General features: G+C 37.9%; 1 protein-coding gene across 2 annotated transcripts; it reads right to left on the reverse strand.

The window, feature by feature from the left end:
- Positions 1–3,070: 3,070 nt before the first annotated feature.
- On the reverse strand, positions 3,071–17,127 carry LARP1A (LA RNA-binding protein). 2 transcript variants are annotated; one of them, XM_086250541.1, is made up of 14 exons: positions 16,470–17,120; positions 15,239–15,767; positions 14,822–14,993; positions 14,467–14,557; positions 13,409–13,480; positions 11,661–12,211; positions 9,807–9,876; positions 8,560–8,664; positions 8,148–8,488; positions 7,831–7,974; positions 7,639–7,702; positions 6,781–6,926; positions 6,454–6,558; positions 3,071–3,947 (listed from the first exon to the last, which is right to left on the reverse strand). In XM_086250541.1, the coding sequence occupies exons 1-14, from the start codon at positions 16,677–16,679 to the stop codon at positions 3,758–3,760; spliced, it is 2,790 nt and encodes a 929-aa protein (XP_086106667.1). In that variant the 5' UTR covers positions 16,680–17,120; the 3' UTR covers positions 3,071–3,757. The 2 variants fall into 2 exon arrangements, with proteins under 2 accessions (XP_086106667.1, XP_086106675.1); XM_086250549.1 differs by lacking the exon at positions 3,071–3,947 and having other exon boundaries at positions 6,450–6,558; positions 16,470–17,127.
- Positions 17,128–24,550: the final 7,423 nt, after the last annotated feature.

The following is a 24,550-nucleotide window of genomic DNA, read 5'->3' on the forward strand; positions in this document are numbered from 1 at the left end:
GATCCACGCACCTGGTCAGACTTAGTTGCATGTTCAGCTGCTTACTTCCTCAGCATTTAATGTTGCATTGAATGCCCCATTAAATGCTAGGTTGGAAGGATCAGGCAAATTGTCCCAGTAGTCATGAATGCAAGCCTGATATTCTCTCTGTCAGAAGATTATGTCAGGTGCATTCAAGTGTGGCGGTTCGTCCCAGCGTGATCTTCCTGGGAATGGCGGTGGAAAATCGAGCCGAGCCGATACAAACATATGTTCTCATGCAAAGACACGAAGCCCATGTGTGGTCGGATCGGACATGGGATTCCAGGCCGAGCCGGTCCCATAGATTGGGGTCTTTCCGAGCCCTAACTGGTCGACGCTAGAAATCGGAAGGAGACCATCTCCTGTGCCGAGCCGAGCCGAGATGATCGTGGGAAGATGGACACTCGATCCCTTAGAAGATCATCGGTTCGGCTCGGACCGAACATGGAGGGCCCGGTGTGGAGATCCGGTCCGAGCTGGCAGAGGCGATGCTGAGTGATGATGGCGTGGAGGTCAAAGTTTGACCACTGAGAGTCAACTCCGAGGTGGATGTTGACCAGCCACGTGTCGAGCTGTGATTGGCTATTCGGATCGATGTGGATTTTCCCACAAACAAGGACCTTAACCTTCTCACTTTAAACCTCAAGGAAAACTTGCAGCATAACAAGAACTCAAGTGTCTAAACACAAATTGATATGAGGGCTGCTATTTGCACACCCCTAAATTTCTTTTTGCACACCCTTTCTGAAAAAAAAAGAGTGCTGCTATTTGCACACCCTAAATTTCTCTTTGCACACCCTTTCTTGAAAAAAAAAAAAAAAACTCAAGGAAAAAGACCATTTGGCCCTTCCCTCACCCACACACCCCCATCCATTTTTCTTTTTGCACACCCTCCTTAAACAGAAAAAAAAAACACACACACACACCCAAAACTCACACACCCCATCCCCATCTCCCCCCCCCCCCCCGTACACACCCCCTCCCCACCTCTCCACCATGCTGCACCACCCTCCCCGCGCGCAGCACCACCACTGTGCGCCCACCACCCTGCTGCACCACCCTCCCCGCGCCCACCACCATGCTGCACTACCCTCCCCGCGCGCAGTACCACCACCTTGCGCCCACCACCCTGCTGCACCACCCTCCCCGCGCGCAGCACCACCACCGTGCGCCCACCACCCTGCTGCACCACTCTCCCCGCGCCCAACCCAGCCCTGACCACCCCAGCCCTCCAGCCACCGCGCGCAGCGCTCTCTCTCTCTCTCTCTCTCTCTCTCTCTCTCTCTCTCTCTCTCTCTCTCCTTCCCTCTCTCCTCTCACCCAGCAGACAGCCAAACAAATTAAAAAAAAAATAAAAATGCAGCGGGTTCGGCGGACCAGTGCCGAACCCGGTGGTTTCGTTCGACAGGTACCTGCCGAATAGAATAGGATTGTTCGGTGGGTACTTACCGAACGAAACCATCGGGTTCGGCACTGGTCCGCCGAACCCACTCCAATTTTTTTTTTTTTTTAAGTTATCTTCTCTCCGGCGCGCGACGGTGAGCTAGCTGCGAGGAAGGTGGTGGCGCGTGGTGGTGGTTATGCGAGGAATGTGGTGCTGCTGGTGCGAGGAAGGTGGTGATCGGCAGAGGGAAAAAAAACAGAGAGAGGGGTGGGGTGGTCGGGGCTGGGTTGGGGGCGGGGAGAGTGGTGCAGCATGGAGGAGAGAGAGGGGTGGTGCAGCATGGAGGAGAGAGAGGGGTGGTGCATGGTGGTGGGCACGGGGAGAGTGGTGCAGCAGGGTGGTGGGCGCACGGTGGTGGTACTGCGCGCGGGGAGGGTAGTGCAGCATGGTGGTGGGCGCGGGGAGGGTGGTGCAGCAGGGTGGTGGGCGCACGGTGGTGGTGCTGCGCGCGGGGAGGGTGGTGCAGCATGGTGGAGAGGTGGGGAGGGGGTGTTTACGTGGGGGGGGGGGGAGATGGGGATGGGGTGTGTGAGTTTTGGGTGTGTGTGTGTGTTTTTTTTTTCTGTTTAGGGAAGGTGTGCAAAAAGAAAAATGAATGGGGGTGTGTGGGTGAGGGAAGGGCCAAATGGTCTTTTCCCTTGAGGTTTTTTTTTTTTTTTTTTCAAGAAAGGGTGTGCAAAGAGAAATTTAGGGTGTGCAAATAGCAGCACTCAAAAAGAAAAGAAAAATTCAAGAGAAAAGACCATTTGGCCCTTGCCTCACCCACACACCCCCATCCCCATCTCCCCCCTGTACACACCCCCTTGCTCTGTTTTTTTTCCCTCCGCCCCATCACCACCTTCCTCGCACCAGCAGCACCACATTCCTCGCACCACCATCTTCCTCGCAGCACCACCACCTTCCTCGCAGCACCACCACCGCGCGCAGCACCACCCAAAATAGCCACCATAACCAGCCCGGCAGCCCCTCCTCGGCTCCTCCCTTTCTCCTCTCTCTCTCTCTCTCTCTCTCTCTCTCTCTCTATCTCTCCTTCCTTCTCTCCTCTCACCCAAGCAGACAGCCAAACTAGTAAAAAAAAAAAAAAATTGCAGCGGGTTCGGCGGACCAGTGCCGAACCCGGTGGTTTCGTTCGACAGGTACCCGCCGAATAGAATAGGATTGTTCGGTGGGTACCTACCGAACGAAACCATTGGGTTCGGCACTGGTCCACCGAACCCGATCCAATTTTTTTTTTTTTTAAGTTTTCTTCTCCGGCGCGCGACGGTGAGCTTGCTGGAGGAAGGGAGGTGGTCCTGGTAAGGGGAAGAAAAAGAAGAGAGGGTGGGGTGGCCGCCGGTGGTGGTAGGCTGCTCGGGGATGGGTGTGTGCCGGAGAGAGGAGAGGTGGGGAGGAGGTGTGTGAGTGAGGGGGTGTGTACGGGGGGGAGGGGGGAGATGGGGATGGGGTGTGTGATTTTTGGGTGTGTGTGTGTGTTTTTTTTTTTTCTGTTTAGGAAGGGTGTGCAAAAAGAAAAATTGATGGGGTATAAAATCTTTTCCTTTGAGTTTTTATTTTTTATTTTAAGAAAGGGTGTACAAAGAGAAGAAAAGGGTGTGCAAATAGCAGCACTCATTGATATTCTTTATTTATATAAATAGACTAGTCAAAATCATGCCATACAAATTAGAAAACTAACCTCTTTTGAACCAGGGAACTATGTCATAATTATGCCATACATCTATCACCTCTTATGCCTATTCTCTCATCTTTCCTTCTCTATCTCAAATTGAAAATACTAACCATAAACAAAAATGTTACAAAATGACTCAACTGACCCCAAAAGAACAAATAGATAAAATGCTGAGCTAAAGAAACAAATTCAATTTCAAACTCTTATTGGTCAATTTCCACAAGGTCTAAACTACACGTTCTCTTTTTTGTTTTTTTTGTTTTTGCGGTTTCTGTTTCCATCCCTCTCTGTCACTCTTTCTTTCTTAAAACAAAAATGGTTTTTCCTATGTACAAGTTACAATCCAGAGAAGGATTGAAATGATAGAGAAAAAGCAGAGGCGCCATCTTCAAGCTTGCAGATAACTCCAATAAAAGATATAGCCAGGAGCCAACAAAACCTTAAACAAAAAACTCAGCAGTCAGCAGCCCCCCGCCTCCCTCACAAAGCTGTAAAATCCATCAATACATAATATACAGAAGCCATCTCCTTCTTTCTTTGCCTCGAGACCAAAAACGCTGCAACCTGACTCCCTTGTAAAGCTGTCAGAATTGTCTTTCAAAATTGGGATGTCATCAAGTTCATTACTTACTGCTAGCTGCTGCTGCTGCTCCTGCAGTAGCAGCTAATGACTTCTCTTTCATGGCAGTGCTTCTCTCTTTAGCACGGAAGTCCTCCAAGCTACGGTATACTTCCCTTAGCAACCTATCCAATTCTGGATGTTTCTTTAGAGGCTCTTTCTGATCCCGTTGTTCGCGATAATGGTGAAATGCCCTGCCACATATATGAGGATTGCAAAATCATAAAAACCTACTTACATACAACTTGTACAACAAAAAGATTACTAGCATATTCTCTCTAATTTTAACACCATTCAATTCAAGACAGTGGTACATGAATTTTTTTTTTTTTTCATTATATAATTAAAGATGCTCAATTCTATGTGAGTTCTATATTAAATTAAGTTTAGCTTCCTTGTATGTTTTCAGCATAAGAATAGGTGAACATGGAGCCTTCTATAAATCCTCTAAACTAAATGGAAACCAATATAGTAATGAATAATTTCAAAGAAACAGCACATGACATGCATTCCAGTTTCTATGAACATCATTTATTGGAATCCAATTCAACAATTATGGAATCAAATAGACCAAATGTTTTCACTTTAAACAGTCATATGCTTACTAGATTGATTTAGAATTCACCACCTTGCATGTTACCTTTTTTCTTTTCTCCTTTTCAACCTGAGATTATATCCCCAATCTATCATCTTTGGGCACAGTACTTGCCAAAACCACTCAATTGTAATTGTATAGCAGCGCATTAATTAACCATAAATACATGGAGCAAATATATGGATGGGATAAAGAAATAGGGACTAGTCAGAACATGAAATGCACTTCAAACTTCTCTCTTTGTAATCATTCATCACCGTCATAAATGGATCCTAAGTTACCTACAAGCTCAATACCTTTCATGTGATCCATGGAGAAGTGCTGTAAAGTCACCACTCTCGAACAAAATAGAAATGCAAAATGGGCACACCTCTAAGAAGAAAATTAAAAGAAAAAAAAAGTTGTTCTCTCTTTAACACAACTTCAGTGTAAGTAAAAGTATCACACAGCTCCAACCAAATCTTACCACTAGAAAAATGATAAAGTTCCACTTCAGTCCAGGGTATACAAGGCATTGTAAAGCCACATTTATAGGTATTGTTACTCCACACTGCTCAACTTGGCCACTCAAACCCGTAGTGGTTTACCAAATTCCCCTCCAACTAGTTAAACCTGTCCAAACCAATACACTAGAACTTCTATTTATCATTTGACAATCTTCAAAGTGGTTTGTGTTCACACCCAGCCTCCCTAACTTTCCTGGTCCAATCGTATATGTCAAAGGTAAACATGTTGTCTATATGTTATTCATCTTCATCTTTGGGGTTAAAAACTTAAAATTATATGAGTAGAGTAAATACAAACTGGGAAAGGAATTAGCAAAGAATCAATGCAGCTCTTTCTAGACCTGATAGCCTAATTACAGATTGGAAAAATTAATACAAACTTGGGAAATCAATATCTTACAGCTGGAGCCCATATATCTCGCATGCCTAGCTTGTCAAGTGTAAAATTAAGAAGCCTACTATGCACTCCAATTGTCAATATATGCAAGCTGATCCTCAATCTTCACAAATGAAGCCTATCAACACTACTAACTGTAACAAAGCGCTAAGGTCAACCTTCCAATCCGAGAAAACTGTTTTTCTTTTTTCTATAACAAAGGATGAGAATCTTTCACCGACTCTCTATCCACTCAGTTTCCTTCAGTGTTTTAAAAAGCGTTTTTGAGGCGCGAGGTGGTGGTAGATCGCCTTAGGCGTAGGGTTGTTTAGAAAAATCAATCACGTTTGGCTGCAGGAGGCGGTGCTAGGCATTCGCATTTCTGCAGAGGTGGCTGACCTGGGCCTGAGACATAAGCCTCGCAATAGGACAACCTAACTTTTATTTCTGAAATCTTTGGGACAAAAGACGTCATTTTGTCCCTTCTACTGACTCCTCCCTTTAATGAAACAGTGAGTTTTGGTGTTCTGTTCTGATTAAACAAAACGCACAGCCCATAGGGTTTCAAACTCATTCTTCAGTTCTTCCCCTTCTTTTTCTTACCAGCTGATGCCACCCTTCTTGGTTCTTGCCAACTGACGCTGCAAGCCTTGGAGTGTTATTCTTATCTCTATTGATGCTAGTCGAAATCATCTTCAGTTTGACAAAAAATAAAACTCCTACATAGATATAAAAACCTAATAGAGAAAAACTATCAATATTAAATAAAATAAAACATCTAATACAAAAATACTAAGTAAAATAAAACTTTTAATGCTAACAAACCTATCATAATAGTGTCAAAGATGTCTAGGGAGGGTATTTTGTGCCATATATATAATTTTATAAAAAAATATATTTACAAAAAATATAATTGTATTTTTTAATTATTATAATTTATATACCGAAAAGCTTATGCTTCAATGCCTCGCCTTGTGAGGCATAAAATGCCTTGTGTCAACGCTTCGCCTTTTAAAACATTGGTTTCCTTATCATTTAGCAGAAAATTACTCATCAACAAATCCACATTTATGTTGTTTTATTTTTTCAAATATCAGCAAATTTCTTAACAGCTAACAACATGCTTATAATATGCCACACAGAACACCATGCCCAACAAAAAAATGCAGCCAATCTGCATAGAAATCAGAAAGGGAAAGGTAGTCAATATTAAGAATAGTTACCAATATTTTTCAAGGCCATAGAGATTGTCTTTATGGTAAAACTCAAGAGTGAGCTGTTCAAAGTCCTTATATAGGTCCTCTGTATATTCCTTCTCCAAACCATAACTGAAATAAGGATATACAAGCACACACACACATTAGTAATGAATGCATTTGCAAGAGAGAAACAAACTTAGAATCCTTTGTTGTGGTGCAAGGGAAAAAAAAAAAAAAAAAAAAGAACTCTCAGAAATGAAATAGCTTAAAACATAAGCAAAGTTGAAAGGGGAACCAGAAAAGGCACTCTAACCAGCAAAGTTGAAAAAACTCTCATAAGTTATCACTAACCTGTAGAACCTGAAAAGGCATTCTACTCCATAATTATAACCAGCAGCAGCATCTTCAAGTGCATATTTCCGGAACTCATCATACATTGAACGGTTGAACCTGTTTCTTAGGAAATAGGACCAAAATCTATACAGAGTATTCATTTCCTGCATGGAAAGTAACAAGGGAACACATTCACCAGAAATAACTGCAGATCGTATATCCAGATATCTTATATGAACATTGAAGGAAAACAAAAAGGAAAGAAAACAATAAATCAAATTTAGACAAGCATCCAGACTATTTTATGTAGACACACTTGCATAATGAAGTGCGCATGGACCAAAACCTTTAGTTCAAGGATTAACATGAGCACCCAAATGAGACACAAAAAGTTGAACCTTTATTTTCTAAGATAACATAAAGCGATCAAGCACTATAGACAATAACTAAACATCACCAAAACAAGAACTTTATCCAACATCCAGGCTTAGTTAATTATTACTTTATATTTATGTAACTGTCTCGAGGTTCAATTGCAAACAAAAATAGATTCTTTTACGTCCTCACATACAAACATAAAGATACAACAATTATGTGGAGGTGGGAGTTGTAAATTTGATATGTATAGCCCATAAAATAATTTTAGCAAAACATATAACAGGGAACAGAGAACACAAAATGATGTGATAGATTACAGAAAAAGGAAGATAATTTTGTTATGGGGAAAAGGAATCTAAATTTAGGTGATGACAATCTAATCATAAAATATTTCAACCCATAAACACAGAAGAAAAAATTGCAGATCTCATTGTTTTTCCTTTATTATTATTGGGTAATGTAATTAATATGAAAACAGAAGTTCAGAGACATCTCCACCTCACTGCAACCAATTCCCAACTTCTTTCTGTCATTTAGGCACCGCTTATGAAACTTTAGGTACCTAAAAGGAAGAGAAACCATGTCAGAAAACATATTATGCTCTCTCTCTCTCTCTCTCTCTCTCTCTCTCTCTCTCTCTCTCCACACATGCACAAGCGTATACACAAACTCAAAATCGCATCCCCTTACTTCTGCTGTTTAAAACCATTTTGTTCCAGAAGCTGATGGCTTGGATGCTGAAATGCTGGAAATGACTTTGGCACAGAACCCACTGGTGGACTACTGCCTGAGAGAAACCCATGGGGAGAAACACTCAATTTTGAAGACCTTGGGCTGTAAAATTCAAATTTGCATTTGGATTAGTTTGGTGGAATTATAAGAGCTATTATGCTTAGACATTAGCTTAGTGTTGCCATTGTTGCCCTTGCTTTTGATAATTACAATTTCTCATCTCCGAATCAAATCTAAAATGTCATAAACAAAAGAAAAAGCCATGTCCAACTAACCCATGACTCTCAGGAGGTGTGGAACTAAAGAAAAAGCCAACAGAGTTACTTGGTGGACTTTCTGAAATAATTCCTAGAGAGTTCCGACCAGTTCCATGATTTCTAAAGTTGCTCGAGAAGAATCGCTGTCTATGGGACGACTGTTGATTTTGGGAGTTTTTACTTTGCTTCTTTCGGGAATTAGAACTTCCAAACTCTTCAATGCCAATGTTACTGCCAGATATTTCACCAGGCTTTAAATTTGAAAATCCTTTAGCAACGCTTGAAAATCTTGAGTTTGTATCTCTATTTTCATAACTGAAGTTGTTCTTTTTACGGTTTGAACGCTTGGTTTTCAGTTCCTGCAAATTGATAATAAGTTAGGGCAGTGAAAGTACAGTAAAGTGACAAACTAAAAGGAGGTTTCCTCAACCTGCTCATAGAAGTAAAGGCCATCATTTATAGTAGAAGCAAGCTCACTGGAAATGGTTTTTGATTCTTCATCACCAGTTTTTGATCTCTCACCTACTCTACTATTCTGCACAGAAAACAAATGTCAAGTTATCAAAATGCTAAAGACATTAAAGTCCCATTCATCATGAGAAAATCATGAACAGAAGTAGAAAAAGATAACAGGACCTTTATAAGCACAAAAACATAATTTCAGGACAGCTATTTTCTAGACCTTAGGCAGTTGTTCTATGATTCAGTGGTAGACTAGCAGCTTAAAAAAAAATTTATATGACAAAGTCTCCATTCTTCATCCCATATAGAAAACCTGCTTTAAATCAGTTTTTTTTTTTTTTTTTTTTTGGCCATTTAAAGGAGTTGCAAAATTACACAATTTAGTTGCTGCAAGTAGAGAAAATTGATGAGCAATTCTGCTCAGGGCAATCAGAGAACATTCCTTAGACACTTCGTAAGATTTTTAATGCAAAAAATGGCAAGTCATCTCAATCCCATTCACTTGGATGAACAAATATTATACTTCTATTCTTTTTTTGTTTTTTGAGAAAAAATATTTTATTAAATATGATGAATCGTATAATCATACAACACAGAAGACAAGATGTCCACTGAACACCAAAGCTAGCAACTAACAAACAAACATGAAGATTGACAAAATAAAAACAAACAAACATGAAGAGTCTGATAGTTTGTTTGGCTGAACAAAATATTGAACTTGGATAATGATTAGTTGTTAATGATTGTTAGATTAGTAAAAAAAAATCTTTGGTACTGATGTAAGCACAATCTTTTTTACTAGATTATTCTGTTGATAATGATTAGTTGTTATAGATGGGAAAATAGAATGACTGGATACTTTTTTTTTTTATCTTTTTGGAGAAATATCATGATGGTGCACCTGACAACGTCCTTTTAGGCTTACCAAGTGCCATGTATATAGGTCTGATGAGGTTGTATTTGCACCAAACAGAAACAACAGATCAAATAGTACATGCAACTTCCCGGGGGCATGCGGGCCTATGTGCAATACAAATCTTATTATGCTTGAGGATATAAGCAGTGCTTACATCAAATAATAGTAAACTGGAAATGATGCTACAGAAATATTTAGAACGGAATCAAATGACAACATCATGGTAGCCGCTTTATTGACAATATGATAAGACTAATAACTTATTTCAAATAGAGAGCTTTCCTGCTTAATGGGTATACCTGGGTGACAATTACAAGTCTCTGGACATCCTGATCATTGACTGCAATCTCATCATCTTCATCATCAATCCTTTGGGCAACACATCATATAAAGAACACATACAATTAGCGACCATATGCAAATATTTAGAAAACCACTAAAAAACAGGAAAGTGTAATCTCAAATGGTCATAAAATTGTAATGCTATTGAAGCCAAAAAAAATAAAAAAGGCTCCAATTAAAAAGAAGTATGCTATGGTTCCAAATTACATTAAACTGAATGGAGCCACGAAACAATTCAATCACCAGTTTTATTCCACCAACAAATAAAATATATCAGTGAAGCATACTTTTATCAATAAAGAAGCAAAATATCAAATTTGGATAGCTGAAAAATCTTCTTCCCACGTAGTTACATGACTTTTCAACCAATGCTAATAATCATTAAATAGCTTAATTTGTATTAAAAGTTCAGGAAAGTTTTAGGAAAGTAACTACGGCACATAGTGCATCCAGAATCTTTTTCTTATTCAAGCTTACCATAAATACGAAATTTGGAAACTCCAAATAAATTAATATTTATTTTGGTGAAAAGCGGGCATAAGATACGAGCAAAGGAAAAGAACTACAATAACACAGCACGAGGCCAAGTAACTCCAACCAAATCCTCAGAGGAATGGCTCACAACACAAAGGGGGAGTGTCAAAAACAGTTAACCCCAAACTCAAAGAGAGTGCAAAATAAGCAACCCCATCAGCCACCATGTTCCTCTCGCGATAAATATGAGCCATCTCACAACAACTCTACTTAAGGAAGACTTTGACACGCTTCAAATAAGAGTAGCTAGAGCATGCAAACGGACATCGAGCAGCAGATGGCAGAAGCAGAATCAGTTTCCACCTGAACTTTCCTGTAACCTCTATCCCAAGCCAAATGCAAATCATGGAAGATACCCCAAAGCTCAGCAGTGATGACATCTTCCTGCCCAAATTAGCAGCAAACACATGGAGCCAATCCCCATTACAGTCTCTCATTACACCCCCAGCGCCAAGAAGGCCCTCATCACCCTTCCTACAGCCATCAACATTCAACTTTACCCAATATTTGGTGGGGGAACGCAAGAAAGGAGAACCTAAGACTTAATGGGATTAGAGCAGTCCCCAGAGTTAGCATAAGCCACTCACAAGCATACATGCCAATAACAGTTTCCAGGTCAGAAGGAACTGAAAAGTCAGAATCAAATAACCCCTTATTCCTCCATTTCTAAATAAACCAGCAGGCAAAACAAAGTAGGAGTCTCCATTCCTCATTCAAGTAGATTTTATCAACAAAAAAAATGTCAACATTCAACAAATTAATCTCTCCATTAATCCTGATATCCCATCAAACTTTACTAGAAAATTAGCTCAACTTTGTATCCTCTTAACTTGATGATTGTAACTGTGGCATCAAAAGAATAATTGCATACTAAAGATCATACCTATCCAATGTGACATTCCTCGTATCTAAGCAATGCTCACTTATTTTCTTCAACACTAGTACCTGCCCCAATCCATTGGGGCCAGCTCCATAATGCTTATGGTTATTGTAATTACTACATTGACCTGAGACACATGGGTAAGGGTGTTTTGACTTTTTGTGCACCTGGGGTTTCGCCACCTCTATCCCAAAAGGGGGATTTAAGGGTTTCCAGAATTATTTTTTCATTAAAAAAAACAAAGTAGAAGGAAAAAGGAAAGAAAGAAAGAAAACACTTAAAATCCAAAGTGGCATTCCATACTCTTTTGAAGGACCTTAGAGTCAGAAGGGACAAAGGAAACTAGAAAGAGAAAGTAGATAAAGCATATCAAGCAAATACAAAAAAGTCGAAATACCTTCTAACAGGAGAAAGATCATCCTTCTTTATTATTTTCTGCTCAAGCTCTAGCTCTTCATCCAGCATAAATGTGTTTGCAAAATCATTAGACAGGTCACCAAGATTCATCATGTCCATATCTGAAGGCATGCCTTCAGTCCCATGTTTGTCAAATCTTACATGCTCAGTTCCCTCTGAACGGTCTGGGCAGTTTGAGTAATGATTTGTTTTAAGATTTGAGGACTTGTACTTTGATTTGGAAGTCAACTTTCCAGTTAAATAACCATTATCACCAGTAAATGCTTGCGATCCACCATCAACCTGAACATTATCAATACTATGTTCAGTGTTTGATGGCACACGCTCCATCAAGTTGTTTTCATCTGATGAAAGTTCAACATTTTCTTCAAAAGCACTCCTTCTATCATCACCGGCATCACTATTCTCAGGAGCATTGCTAGAACTATCTTCAAGTTGCACCAATGGAGTTTCCGTTTTTGATGTCAACATAGAGTCCGCAGAAGCTGGAATCCACTTTGACCACTCATCGCGTCTCCTTATCTTGTTACCCTACAAAATGCAACACCAACTCCAATACCTTTAGTACTTTGAGTAGGCTACCAAGATCACAGAGGCGCACCAACACTAATAGTAATTACATGAACACCCCCATTAACTTTAGATTACGAGGGCCAGTCCTTTATTACAGGACCCTCCAAGTCCAAAATTACATGAAACCCCCAAACCTAGAATGGAAAATTAAAAAAGAAAAAGAGTAAAATAAAATAAGGAGACTCATTCACATGATTATTAACACCCATTTCATAATCTTGAAAATAATCCACTCAGTATTACAGTGATATTGGAATGCTATGCCAGATAATACAAGGGACCCCAAATAGAAGTCAAATGCAACTGCTCAAAACACTATGAAGACTCAATCTAGAAAGAAATAAATGCACACATACTGAAAAAAGGATTAGTAAAATAAAGTGATAAAATACTGAATTCAAACGCCCTATTATTTCATTTGGTTTTTAAGGACAGTATTATCTAACCTACTATGGTATTGCTGAACAAAATATTTCAATATTTTTGTGTTTTTGGTTTGGCAAGTAATGTCAAGGCACAATCATATCCATACTTTCAAATGCCAATCTTCAAATTTTAAGATAAAAATTTGAAACTGATTTGCATCTTGATACATTTTTTTCATCACAATGATAATGACATTCCTCTCCTACGCATCTCACAAGCATAAAGAGACGGGAAAAGAAAAAGTAAATCAATATTAGAATATGAACAAAGATTATATTTTAGAAAAATAAAATAAAATGAAATCAAGCAAAGGGGAAAGCCACTAAAACACATTCTATCAAGGCTGTTAATATAGGACAAAATAATTTTAAAAACTCATGCAGTTCAGAGAAATCAGACTAAATATTAATAAATTCAGCGATTATTAGTAAGCTGATGAGTTTGGAAAAGGGCAGCAGGAAGAGGAAGAAATAAAGGAGATAAAAAAAATGAATACTTCTATGATGTTTTAATTTGAAAAAGATAAAGGAGAGAGAGAGAGAAAAATGTTATTCCATATCATTAGGTTGTCATTCCACTGTTGTCTTCCATCGTTAGCAGACAACAGACTACATCATTAGGTTGCCGTTCCATATACCAAAGATATTTTCTGGCCCCACCGCGACATCAGACATGCAGTCAAAATTATACATCATGATCAAAACATCAAACAGTGCAAAGAATATTAACCTGCACTTCTACAGTAGTTGATCCCAGTAGCGAATCAAGGATAAATGTTATGTCTGTACACATTCGCTTAACCTGTAACAAAAAGAGTAGCTTATTTACATTATGCAAGCTGCAAAACAAGACTATATATAGAGGAGCTTCCATTAAGTGATCCCTCAAATAACTTTATTTAAAAGATCCTTTGTGGGGCCCACTCCACATTGTATTTCAACAATTTGAGCCGTCAATTTTTTTAGGTCTATGAAGATTATCGCTGCAAAAAATTAAACAAATCGGAAACCATTAAAATATCTAATTATGATCAAATAAAAAGATGAACATTAATATTTTCGACAAACACTTGAAATGATGACCATTCAATCAAACGGTCAAATGATTTCTGATTAATTTATTTTTTGCAAGGATGATTTCTGAATGGAGACCTAAAAAGTAGTAGGTCCAGATCGTTGAAATACAATGTGGAGTGGGCTCCACGAGAGATCCCTTAAATAAGCTTATTTAAGGGATCCCTTATCGGAAGCTCCATGTATATATATGAGATCCCTCAAATAATTTTATTTAAGTGATCCCTCATAGAGCCCACTCCATTTAGTATTTCAACAATCCGAACCGTCTATTTTTTAGGTCTATATTCAAAGATCATCCTTGCAAAAAATTAGACAAATCAGAAACCATTAAGCTATCAAACTTCGATGAAATAAATAGACGAACATAATATTTTGGATAAACACTTGAAATGGTGACCGTTTAATCAACGGTTAAATGGTTTCCGATTAACCTAATTTTTTGCAAGGACGATCATTTAAAGAAGACAAAAAAAAAAAAACTGTTCAAATCATGAAAATATAATGTGGAGTGGACCCCACAAGAGAACCCTTAAATAAGGTTATTTAAGGGATCCCTCAATGGAAGAGGCATGGATATGAATATATATATATATATATATACACACACACACTAATCGGATATACGAAACAACGCCACCCAAATAGCAAGCAGTAAAATACACATGTATTACTTTTAGCTTCTACAATATGCACTATTGTATGAAAACATACCCTTTTAAAGTTAGCAATAGTGGTTATTGGCACCCATCCTTGGTCATCCATCAATGAAATGAGGTAAAGGTCATTCTTTAGATTTTCATCACTGGCGAAAAGAGATTAAAAGAGTTAATTAATAATGAAAGCATATAGAAGACTTTGTTATGGATAAAGGAAAAAAAATTATATTAATTTTGATAATAATAGCAAGCTGTTAAATCATTGTGCAAGTTTCTTCTTACTACCACCTCATACTTCTAGTTAATTTAAGTCGTATATTTCATAATCCTTAAGGAAAAGGAAAAGGTTTTTCAAACATTACAATATTATCAAAGAAATGCAAGAAAAGAGTCTTTTTTAACCAACTTACCTGAAATAGTACTCTATTTGTTTTACAATATTATCCCTCAAAGTTGGTGTATGTGTCTCTAAGGATAGTAACGGAGCCCCTGGATTTAAAGGATGTGGAATAAAGCGCGGAAGATGAGGTCCCCTAATTGCACCTGATGGTGAGACTGGAACATAGCACATCGATGCAGGTCCTGTAATATTGATATAAATCATTTTGGAAAGAATCTAATTCTGGTCGTAAACCCAAACTAAAATAGCAGCTGAGAAAATTCATTCAGTACACTGATTTCTCCTTTTTACAGATAAGTAACTTCGCAGTATACAGGTGACAGATAAAATGGTCAGATACCAAGTATGAATTATAAAATTGAATTATAAATAACAAACATAATTGAAATCTAAATAATACAGCTCAGCACTGGGATCATATGATTACCAGGAAGACTTGGGCCGACCATGAACCCTGGAGCTGGACCGAAAAATTGAGGTCTTAAGAAAGGCCTAGGTCCAACACCCTGTTGCATAGGAATGTTCTCTCTGGAGTTAAATGCTCGTTGATGATGCCAAGCATGATTCCAATGGCCACCAGTTTCTTGCATATTGGGTCTTCTAGCAGAAAAATTGACACCATAAGCATGTTGATTACCTCGTGGTTGAGGCTGAACTGGTGGCACAAAAGCTTGCACTGGGGTCTCACATCCAGATTTTGCTATATGATTTTCAACACTTGGCATGGGTCCAGGGTATGGCTGGTACGCATACCCCGAAGCGGCAATGTGTGGCTGATGTACCATAGCATGGAAAACAGGAGGAAGTGGTGGTTGATGGTAAGGTAAGGGTACTGGAAAAGGAGGTGCAACATTTGGGTTGCGCTTAGGGCCTGTTTTTTGATGTTGTGATGATGAATGCTTGTGTGAAGCATTAGAATTTCCAGACCCATTGGACTTCTGCTGCACTATTAATCCCTGGATGACCAAACAAAACATATAAAAGCAAATACAGTCAATGGTCAGATGAACTAAAGTACCATCTATCTTTCTTTTTTTTGGAACTAATGCTCATTTAGAGAGAGAGAGAGAGAGAGAGATTGAAGAACAGTATGGTAGTGAATGTCTGATAATTTTCTGTCCTAGTCCTCTAGGTAATAAAATATTGAAAAAAATGCAAAATGTGTATTTAGCAGGATATTTAGAACAACATTTTTGAAGTAAATTCCAGAAAGATTACCAGAAGCATGGATTGAGCTTAAATGATCAATGATATGTATATTTAATTATTTATGTAAAGTACATGCATAAATGCATGCATACATACTTATTAATGTGAAATGAGGATGCTCCAACAGTTTGCTATTCCCTCTTTTCTTTTCCTTAAAAGTGCCAGGCACATTTTCATAATAAAAAATGAGTAGTGCTAGGGATCCAAAATTTGTGTCGCAAATTTGGATCCCAAATGAAGTGGCAGTGTTTGATAGATTCATGCTTGGGTCCAAGAGCATGTTCCTCAAATTATATTTACAATTTTCCAAGCAAACACAAAAACCAACTCAAACAATAGAAAAAATATATCTTCCTGAAAGCTCATTCCCACAGATAACAACTTCCTATAGAAAACAAAGGGACCCTAAAACCAACAAAAAACCACATGTTGGGCAATTAGCAATTTACCTTTGCAGGCAGCTGAGACGGCTCCGGAGCTGGCGGCTCGGGATTCTTGGGCCTGTGCGCATCGGCAAGAGCAGGCCAGGACTCGGCGCCCATGACCGGGGCATCTTCGGCCGCCTTGGCATCGAGGGGGACCGGAGTCTTCCAAGGAGACTTGGGCCCACCATTGAGGTCCCTCTGGTCATCCGCAGCCTCATTCTCAGCCATCACCATCACTCCCTCCGATCTCGCCAAACTCAAAATGATTTATTGAAGAGAGTGAAGAGGAGAGTGGCAGTGGCAGTGACAGTGGCAAAGGTGTAAAATTGGGGGCGGAGGGGGGCAAGAGTTTTGAGCTGGAGGAGTATCAAGACTCAAGAGCTTCTTGTTGTTGGGTTTGTAATGAAACAAGGCGTGATCAGAGCAAAACGCAGGGTTTTGTGATGTTTCATTCCGGCATTGTTTGCGGGGAGTTAGGGTTTTAAGGACAGTGAGGAAGAGAGAGAAAGAGAGAGAGTGGGATTGACAGTTGCGGACGCCAACAAAGTGCGGTACTGTTGAAAAGGTGTGTTTAGGTTTGGCGTCCTTTTATATCAGAGGATTTAGTGACGCTGAGTCAAATTCAATGGCTCTTGTCCATTGGTAGACCGGTGTTTGCCTACCCGTTTGGAATTTAAGAGTTAAATAAATAATAAAGGAATTTTTTTGCAGTCAAAGAATACTTTGAATATTACAAATCGATCAAATCTTATAGTTTCAATTTCAATTTAGTCACGGTTGACAAGGTGAAAAAAGAAGCTTGAATCCATTAAAACCCATCTCCCACATCAAAAATGGTGTCAAGTTGTTGCCCTGTGAATTACAACTTTCATCCATGTAGTGCAATGTGAGAGATGTTATCGAAGACCTTCTTGATGATATAGCTCGAAATAGAATCGGATATGGTGGTTTGATGTGAGAGATGTTGTCAAAGACAGCACGACATGATACACCGCCAATAAGTAGCCGAAGATGGAAGTAGGTCAGGTGGCATGACTATACGGGTGGTGGCTGGGTAATTGGGTATGATAGAATTATTAGAGTTTTCATTTAAAACCTAAGATTGGGCAAAAGACCATTCTGCCTCCACTTTCAAACATCCGTAATATTTTCATTTTACCTTCAATTTGTGTATCGTTTGCGCCAAAACACTTGTGGTCTCAACATCTACAAATAGATCATCTACAATTCATAAAAAAAAAAAAATAATAAAAAAAAATAATAAAAAAAAACTATTACTCTTAACCAAAGAGTAAAATTTCGGTTTCGAGGAAATTTTTGATGGAAGTTTCAAGGAAATTTTCGATGGAAATTTCGACGGAAATTTTGGTGGAAATTTCGATTAAAATTTCGATTTCGACAAAATTAGACAAAAACGACGGAAATTATGAATAAAACTTGATCATATGTTTATTTAACATATTATCTACTATATTAATAAAAAACATTGAAGAAACCAAATTATATAATTGGTTTCATGTGATATAAGATGAATATAATGCGCGTTGGAGGCAATTACTGTTAAACAAAATTAGTATAATGAATAAATGAAATCAGTATATTCTTTACACTCTATAATTTATACACTAACCCTAATACTAAACCCTATATATTCTATATACCCTAATACTCTTTATACTCTATAATCTATGCACTAAACCCTATGTACTGTATGTTCTTTAAGATATGGACCATATGGTATAAGATATTATGATTTAGGCCCTTTAGGGTATTTTTAATTATTTTTTATATAAAAGTGTATTAGGGTTTAGGGTTTAAAAACAACTATACGAAACCCCAAACTATTTTTTTTCTTTCCAATTGCCCAAAGGCCTCAAACCCCAATCAACCCTAAAGTTTTTTCTTTGTTTTTTTCTCTTTTTTTATTTCTTTTTTATTTCTTTTCTTCTTCTTTTTTATTTTTCTTTCCTTCCTTTTCTTTTTTATTTTTCTTTCCTTCCTTTTCTTTTCTTTTTTGTTTCTTTCCTTCCTTTTACTTTTAAGTTAACTTGTAACTTTGTAAGCAATATACGTTGATGATGTCATAATGGTCATTCATTTGCTTGATCATCAGTGGTGGGAATTCCATTTTAATTAAAATTGTTGATAGGATCTTGTTGCTTTTTGTCATTTCCTGTCAATAAATCGTAACCATATCAAATCCTTTCTCCTCTACCTAGGCATGACAGTATGTTGGCATGTTGCCTAAAAGCAAAATTAAAAAAAGCATATTCCTATCTCCTCCAACATTAAAATATGCATCATAATAATAAAAATTATTATTTTTTAATTATAATTATTGGATAGAACATGGTCAAGCAGTTGTTTTGGACATTGACTTTTATGTCTTGCAATTGACAAACACAGCTTTCGTTCACAGTATGTTGGCATGTCTTTTTTTTTCCTTCCTCTTCCTCCTACACGTGACTCTCTTTCTTTCTCTTCTTCTTCACAGTCTTCTTTCTCTCTTCCTTCCTTTTCCTCCTTCCCATGACTCTCCCTCTTCTTCTTCCCCACCAAGCACCAGCCCCCCTGCCTCTCTCCCCCCAACCCAGCCCATCCCCGACACACCCCCCCTCACCCAACCCCTCCCCGCCCCTCTCCCCCCAAACCCAGCCCCTCCCAGCCCTTTTTCCCCCAAACCCAGCCCTTCCCAGCCCCTTTTCCCCCAAACCCAGACCCTTCCCAGCCCCATTTCCCCCAAACTCAGCCGAAATTTCGTCAATTTCATTGAAATTTTCAAAATTTCACCGAAACAATTACCGAAAATAATTGGGTATGTGATAAAATTTCGGTGACCCAAAAAAACGAAATTTTCAGCGAAATTTCGTCGAAAATTTCGAAATTTCACTCCTTGCTCTTAACAATTTTGAATTGATTGCATTCACATTTTATGTTTTTTTAATTGTGTGACATTCAACAAATTCATATGTAACATAAATTTTTTGTTGTAATTTCATTCATTAGGCAGCCAAACGTCATCAAAAGCATCGTATCACTCAAACACCCTCAACTCAATTTTGTACCTACAAATAGATCAACAATATGGCCACAAAAGCTCAAAGATTTCACAAGTGACACAACAAAAGATGTAAATAAATCAAGATTCCATTAAGCCACATGATGGTCAATGAGCTCAATGCTTTCAAATTAATGGTCAATTAGTTATGCAATAAACAAGAATTAAATTCTTCAACTAGATTAACCAACTTAGGTAAGTATATGTGTATAAGATCAATACATATACAAAACTATCTTGTTTAATCTATCCAAGTAATCCATAAAGCATTTGACACAAGATATGTTAACGCGAAAACACTCATTAGGGTGAAAACCGTGGGATGCAAGTCCAAGCACCAAATCCACTATGAAAGAAAGATATAGAATGACACAAGACTTACAATGGACACATCACATTGCTTGCTCAGGTATTTTCTTACTCCACCCGCTCATGTAAGCCACCGTTGCAACGATCCTTGTACGACAAATGGAAGAGTCCACAAATTAGAATGACATGAACATGACAAGCATGAAAAGCATAATCATCTAACAACCTAAAATCATCCGGATCAAAGATTTATGATGAACACATTTAAAAAAAAAAAAATCCCCAAATCTCAAAACCTAGGATTTGATCACAATAGCTAGATATGTTCAAGAACCAAGCATGATATTGAATAAAAAAGAACCTAGATAACATTAAGGCAAGATATATGAGCTTCAAATATGCATTAATGGAGTTCCTTCAAATCTCACCAAACTAGGGCATGACACCAATAGCAAAATATATTTAAGATATGAACAAACTACTGAATTACAATGCAACCTAGAATCATTGATGCAAGGATATGAGCTTAAAGAACACATCAATGGAGTTTTCCCCAACTCAATCTAGGGCTTGAAAATGAATTCAAGAGATTCAAAGAGAAGCTAGAAATCATAACATTCATTTATAAAAAAACCTAGAAAATCATAGATGAAAGAAGTATGGAACTCTAGTATGCATCAATGGTTTTGGGCTCACCAAAATAGAGGGGAGATGAGGCAAAAGAAAGCCCTTGACTGCTGTAATTTTTAAAAACACAAAAACTACAATTTTCAATGAAAAACACGAAATATGTAAAAAGAAACACGTAAATCACTGTAGCACTTTCGTGCCACCTACTGGTATAACAAGCCTTGCATTAATATCAACTACCAACATTAAAAATCCAACAACATTCATCTAGGTTTGCCCTATAAAACATTCTTCTTCAGAGTATACCTGAAGGCAAGAGATTTTGTGGTACGTTTTCGATTTTAATTTGTTTGCATAGCATCTTGTCTCCATTTACTAGTCATTGATATGTCCCTTAAGTGATCATGCTGGTTCATCATGTATTCAAGTTTGTTCATTGTTCTAGTCTTAGCACATGAATTTGTGGTGTTTGAATAAATATGCTTTTAGTTTTTGTCCATTAAATAGGCTTGTTGATCTAGTTGCTTATTTTTATTGATTGTCATTTTGGTTGTTTTGTTTGCTAGGATATTGACAAGCAAGATGAATGAATCATCTGTAGTGTCAACAGTTGAAGATCCTATAGACGTCGACAACATCTCACAACCACTGCGCAGGGAGTGACGCAAAACTGCTCGTATGGCTCGATTTGTTCGATTGAAGAAATGGGCAAAATAGGTCGAACATGAAGCCAAAATGGACTGAATTTGACAACAACGAATACGAAGACTATCAGAAAGGGTTTAAGTTGGTGAGCCATCTACAAAGGTTGAAGAAAATAGCTAAACAAGAGATTATAGATATGGAGTTAATTACAATTATATATTATATACCTCAATTATACACTACTTTTCAACTTGGTACCTCATATTCAAAAATTTTTATTTGGGTACATCAACTTCAATATCTCGGCAACTTAGTACCTCTATTACTCTGACGTTAGGAGGATCGTTAACTGCCTACGTGGCGCTGACTTGGCACACGTGGACCTATCACTAAACGTTGACTTGTCTTTTAAAAATAGACACATGTACCAAAAATAATTAAAAAATCAATAAAACCCTTAAAAGTAATATAAAATACAAAAAACTTTGAATAAAAAAAAAAGGAAAACAAAAAAAGAAGGGCAACCCAGTAACCCAGCAACCCCCAAACCCACCTAGTTGACCTTCTATTGTCAGCTGAGCTTGCCTAATCTGCATCTGTCTAACCCATTACATCAAGACCACCAGCTTGTTTAGTAAACAACAATCCCTTACCAGGTGCAGACTTTAGATACCTCAAGATACGCTCTACATCATCTATATGTGGTTTGCGCGGAGTATGCATAATAAATTGACTAACCACATTCACAGCATATGCAATATCAAGACATGTATAAGCCAAATAAATTAGTTTACCTACAAGTCTTTCATACCTCCCTTTATCAATAAACACTGCACTTGCACATTCAAACAATTTGTGATTCTGTTCAATTAGAGTATCAATAGGTTTACACGCAAGCATATATGTTTTAGTTAGAAAATCTAACACGTACTTTATTTGAGACAAGAAAATCCCATGATTGGACCAAACAACTTCAATAACAAGAAACTATTGTAGATCTCCAAGTTGTTTCATTTCAAACTCACTTGCCAAGTAACTCTGCAACCTAACAATTTATTCTTGATCACCACGTGTTAACACCATATCATCCATATAAACAATCAATGCAGTAACTTTACTATGCCTACACTTCAATAACAACGAATGGTCCAAGCTACTCTGCTTATAGCTATAATTTCTCATAGACTTGGTGAATCTTCCAAACCAAGCTCTTGTACAAAGCCTTCTTGAGCTTACAAACAACATCAGCTGAAAAAAACTCCACACCTAGAGGAGGATCCATATATACTTCTTTTTCCAATACACCATGTAAGAAGACATTCTTTACATCAAACTGCAACAAAGGCCAATCTAAATTAGTAGCCAAAGACAAATAACACACGCACCATATTGAGTTTTTCTACAGGTGCAAAAGTATCTTGGTAGTCAATTCCATAAGATTGAGTATAGCCCTTAGCCACTAAGCGAGCTTTGAACCTTTCAATCGATCCATCTGATGCTTCACCGCAAACACTCATCTACACCCCCACAGTCTTCTTTCCCTTGGTTAAGGGTACAAGCTCCCAGGTAGAGTTCTTCTGTAATACATCCATTTCATCTGTCATAGCTTTGGTCCATCTAGCATCTTTTAAGACATCCTGCAATTTACTTGGAATAGATACAGAAAATAATTGATGTACAAAAAAATCATGACTTAGATAATTTGTGAGAGGACATATAATGATTAATTGGATATTTAGCTTTTGCATTTAGGTCAGGTTCATATTTGGTAGGAGGATTACCCTGTGTAGACCTAGGAGGGAGGTTGCACTACCAAATTAATCAACATTCACAACATCTTCCAGGGCCGAACGCTGGCCCGATACAGGATCAGTTAGAGGATTGATCCTCTAGAGACAGATTTTGAGAGGATCGATCCTCTAGAGACAAATTTTGAGAGGATCGATCCTGGTCTTCTACCGATCGCTCGGCAAGAGGAGCCGAGCTATTAACAGGAATTGCCGAGCTCTCAGTGGCATCTTATGTTTCGTCTGTAACATCCTTTTGATTTTTTCCCCAAAACAACTCATAAAAAACTGTATCATCCAACGTCTTCTCTTCTCACACGCTCTTCCCCTGAAGAGAAGACACATAACCACCCCTATAGAATAAAACATCCTCATCAAACGTAACATTCATGGTAACAAAGTGTTTCCGAGAAGGAGGATCATAACACTTATACGCTTTATGAGACTGTCCATAACCAACAAATACACACTTCAAAGCACGATAATCCTACTTATTCCGTTGATGAGGATATAAGTAGATATATGCAACGAATCCAAAAATATGTGGTTCCACCTGCACTAAAGGTGGCATAGCACAAAAATCCGACAAAATATCCAAAGGTCAGCGAAAATCAACGGCAGTAGAACAAGTCTGATTAATGAAATAAACTGTTGAGCTAAGAGCATCACCTCAAAGATAAGAATAAACCTTACCACCAATCAATAAAGATCGTGCAACCTCCAATAAATGACGATTCTTCCTCTCAGCCACCCCATTTTGTTGAGGGGAATAAGAGCAAGAAGTGTGGTGGATAATGCCTTTCGACTTAAAAAAGTCACGAAAGCCATTATTAACATATTCACCTCCATTATCGGACCTAAGAACCCGAATATGAGACTGAAACTGAGTCAACACCATTTGACAAAAAAGTGGAATAACAGTACCCACATCAGATTTCTCTTTCAGAAGATAAATTCAAACCATCCTAGTGCAATCATCAATAAAAGTAACAACAATTGCATGCCATTAGTAGTAGACACCGGAGCAGGCCCGCAAACATCAGAATGAACCAATTGAAACTGGACGGAAACTTTATTAAAATGGGGAACATAAACAATACAATGTTCATCAATAAGATGAACATTACACCTAAATGACATACATATCCTATATTGATATTTATTGGTTCAAACACAAGTTATGGATGTAAAGAAAATAAATAAATACAAGTAAGGTCATTTTGGTAATGTACCAAACATTCAAATTTCTACATTAGAAAATACATGCAAATGAATCTAGAGTTAGTCTTCTAAAGGATTTTATGATAAAGTGGCAATTTCCAAGCTAGCTTGTGGCAATCTAAAAAACTTTATAGTTAAATTCGAATTTTCCGATTATTATATATACTCTATACCCTATACTAGTATATTCTATATCCTATATCATATACACATTATAACTATAATAGTTTTAGTGTATATGTATATATGTATATATAGATATATATATATATCCTAGTTGGCTAAAACCCTCTAGTAGTATAGTTTATACTTTATAGTATATACAAACTATGAATTATAAACTAAACCTATAAACTATACTATAAAGTATATTTCATTTATAAGATAAAAGCCTCAAGGGCAATTTTGTGAAAACCTTATAAATTTTAACTAACACTCATCATATGTGGGCTAAA

Source organism: Dryas octopetala, chromosome 1, assembly GCF_963921425.1.
Source record: "Dryas octopetala chromosome 1, drDryOcto1.1, whole genome shotgun sequence".
Taxonomy (NCBI): domain Eukaryota; kingdom Viridiplantae; phylum Streptophyta; class Magnoliopsida; order Rosales; family Rosaceae; genus Dryas; species Dryas octopetala.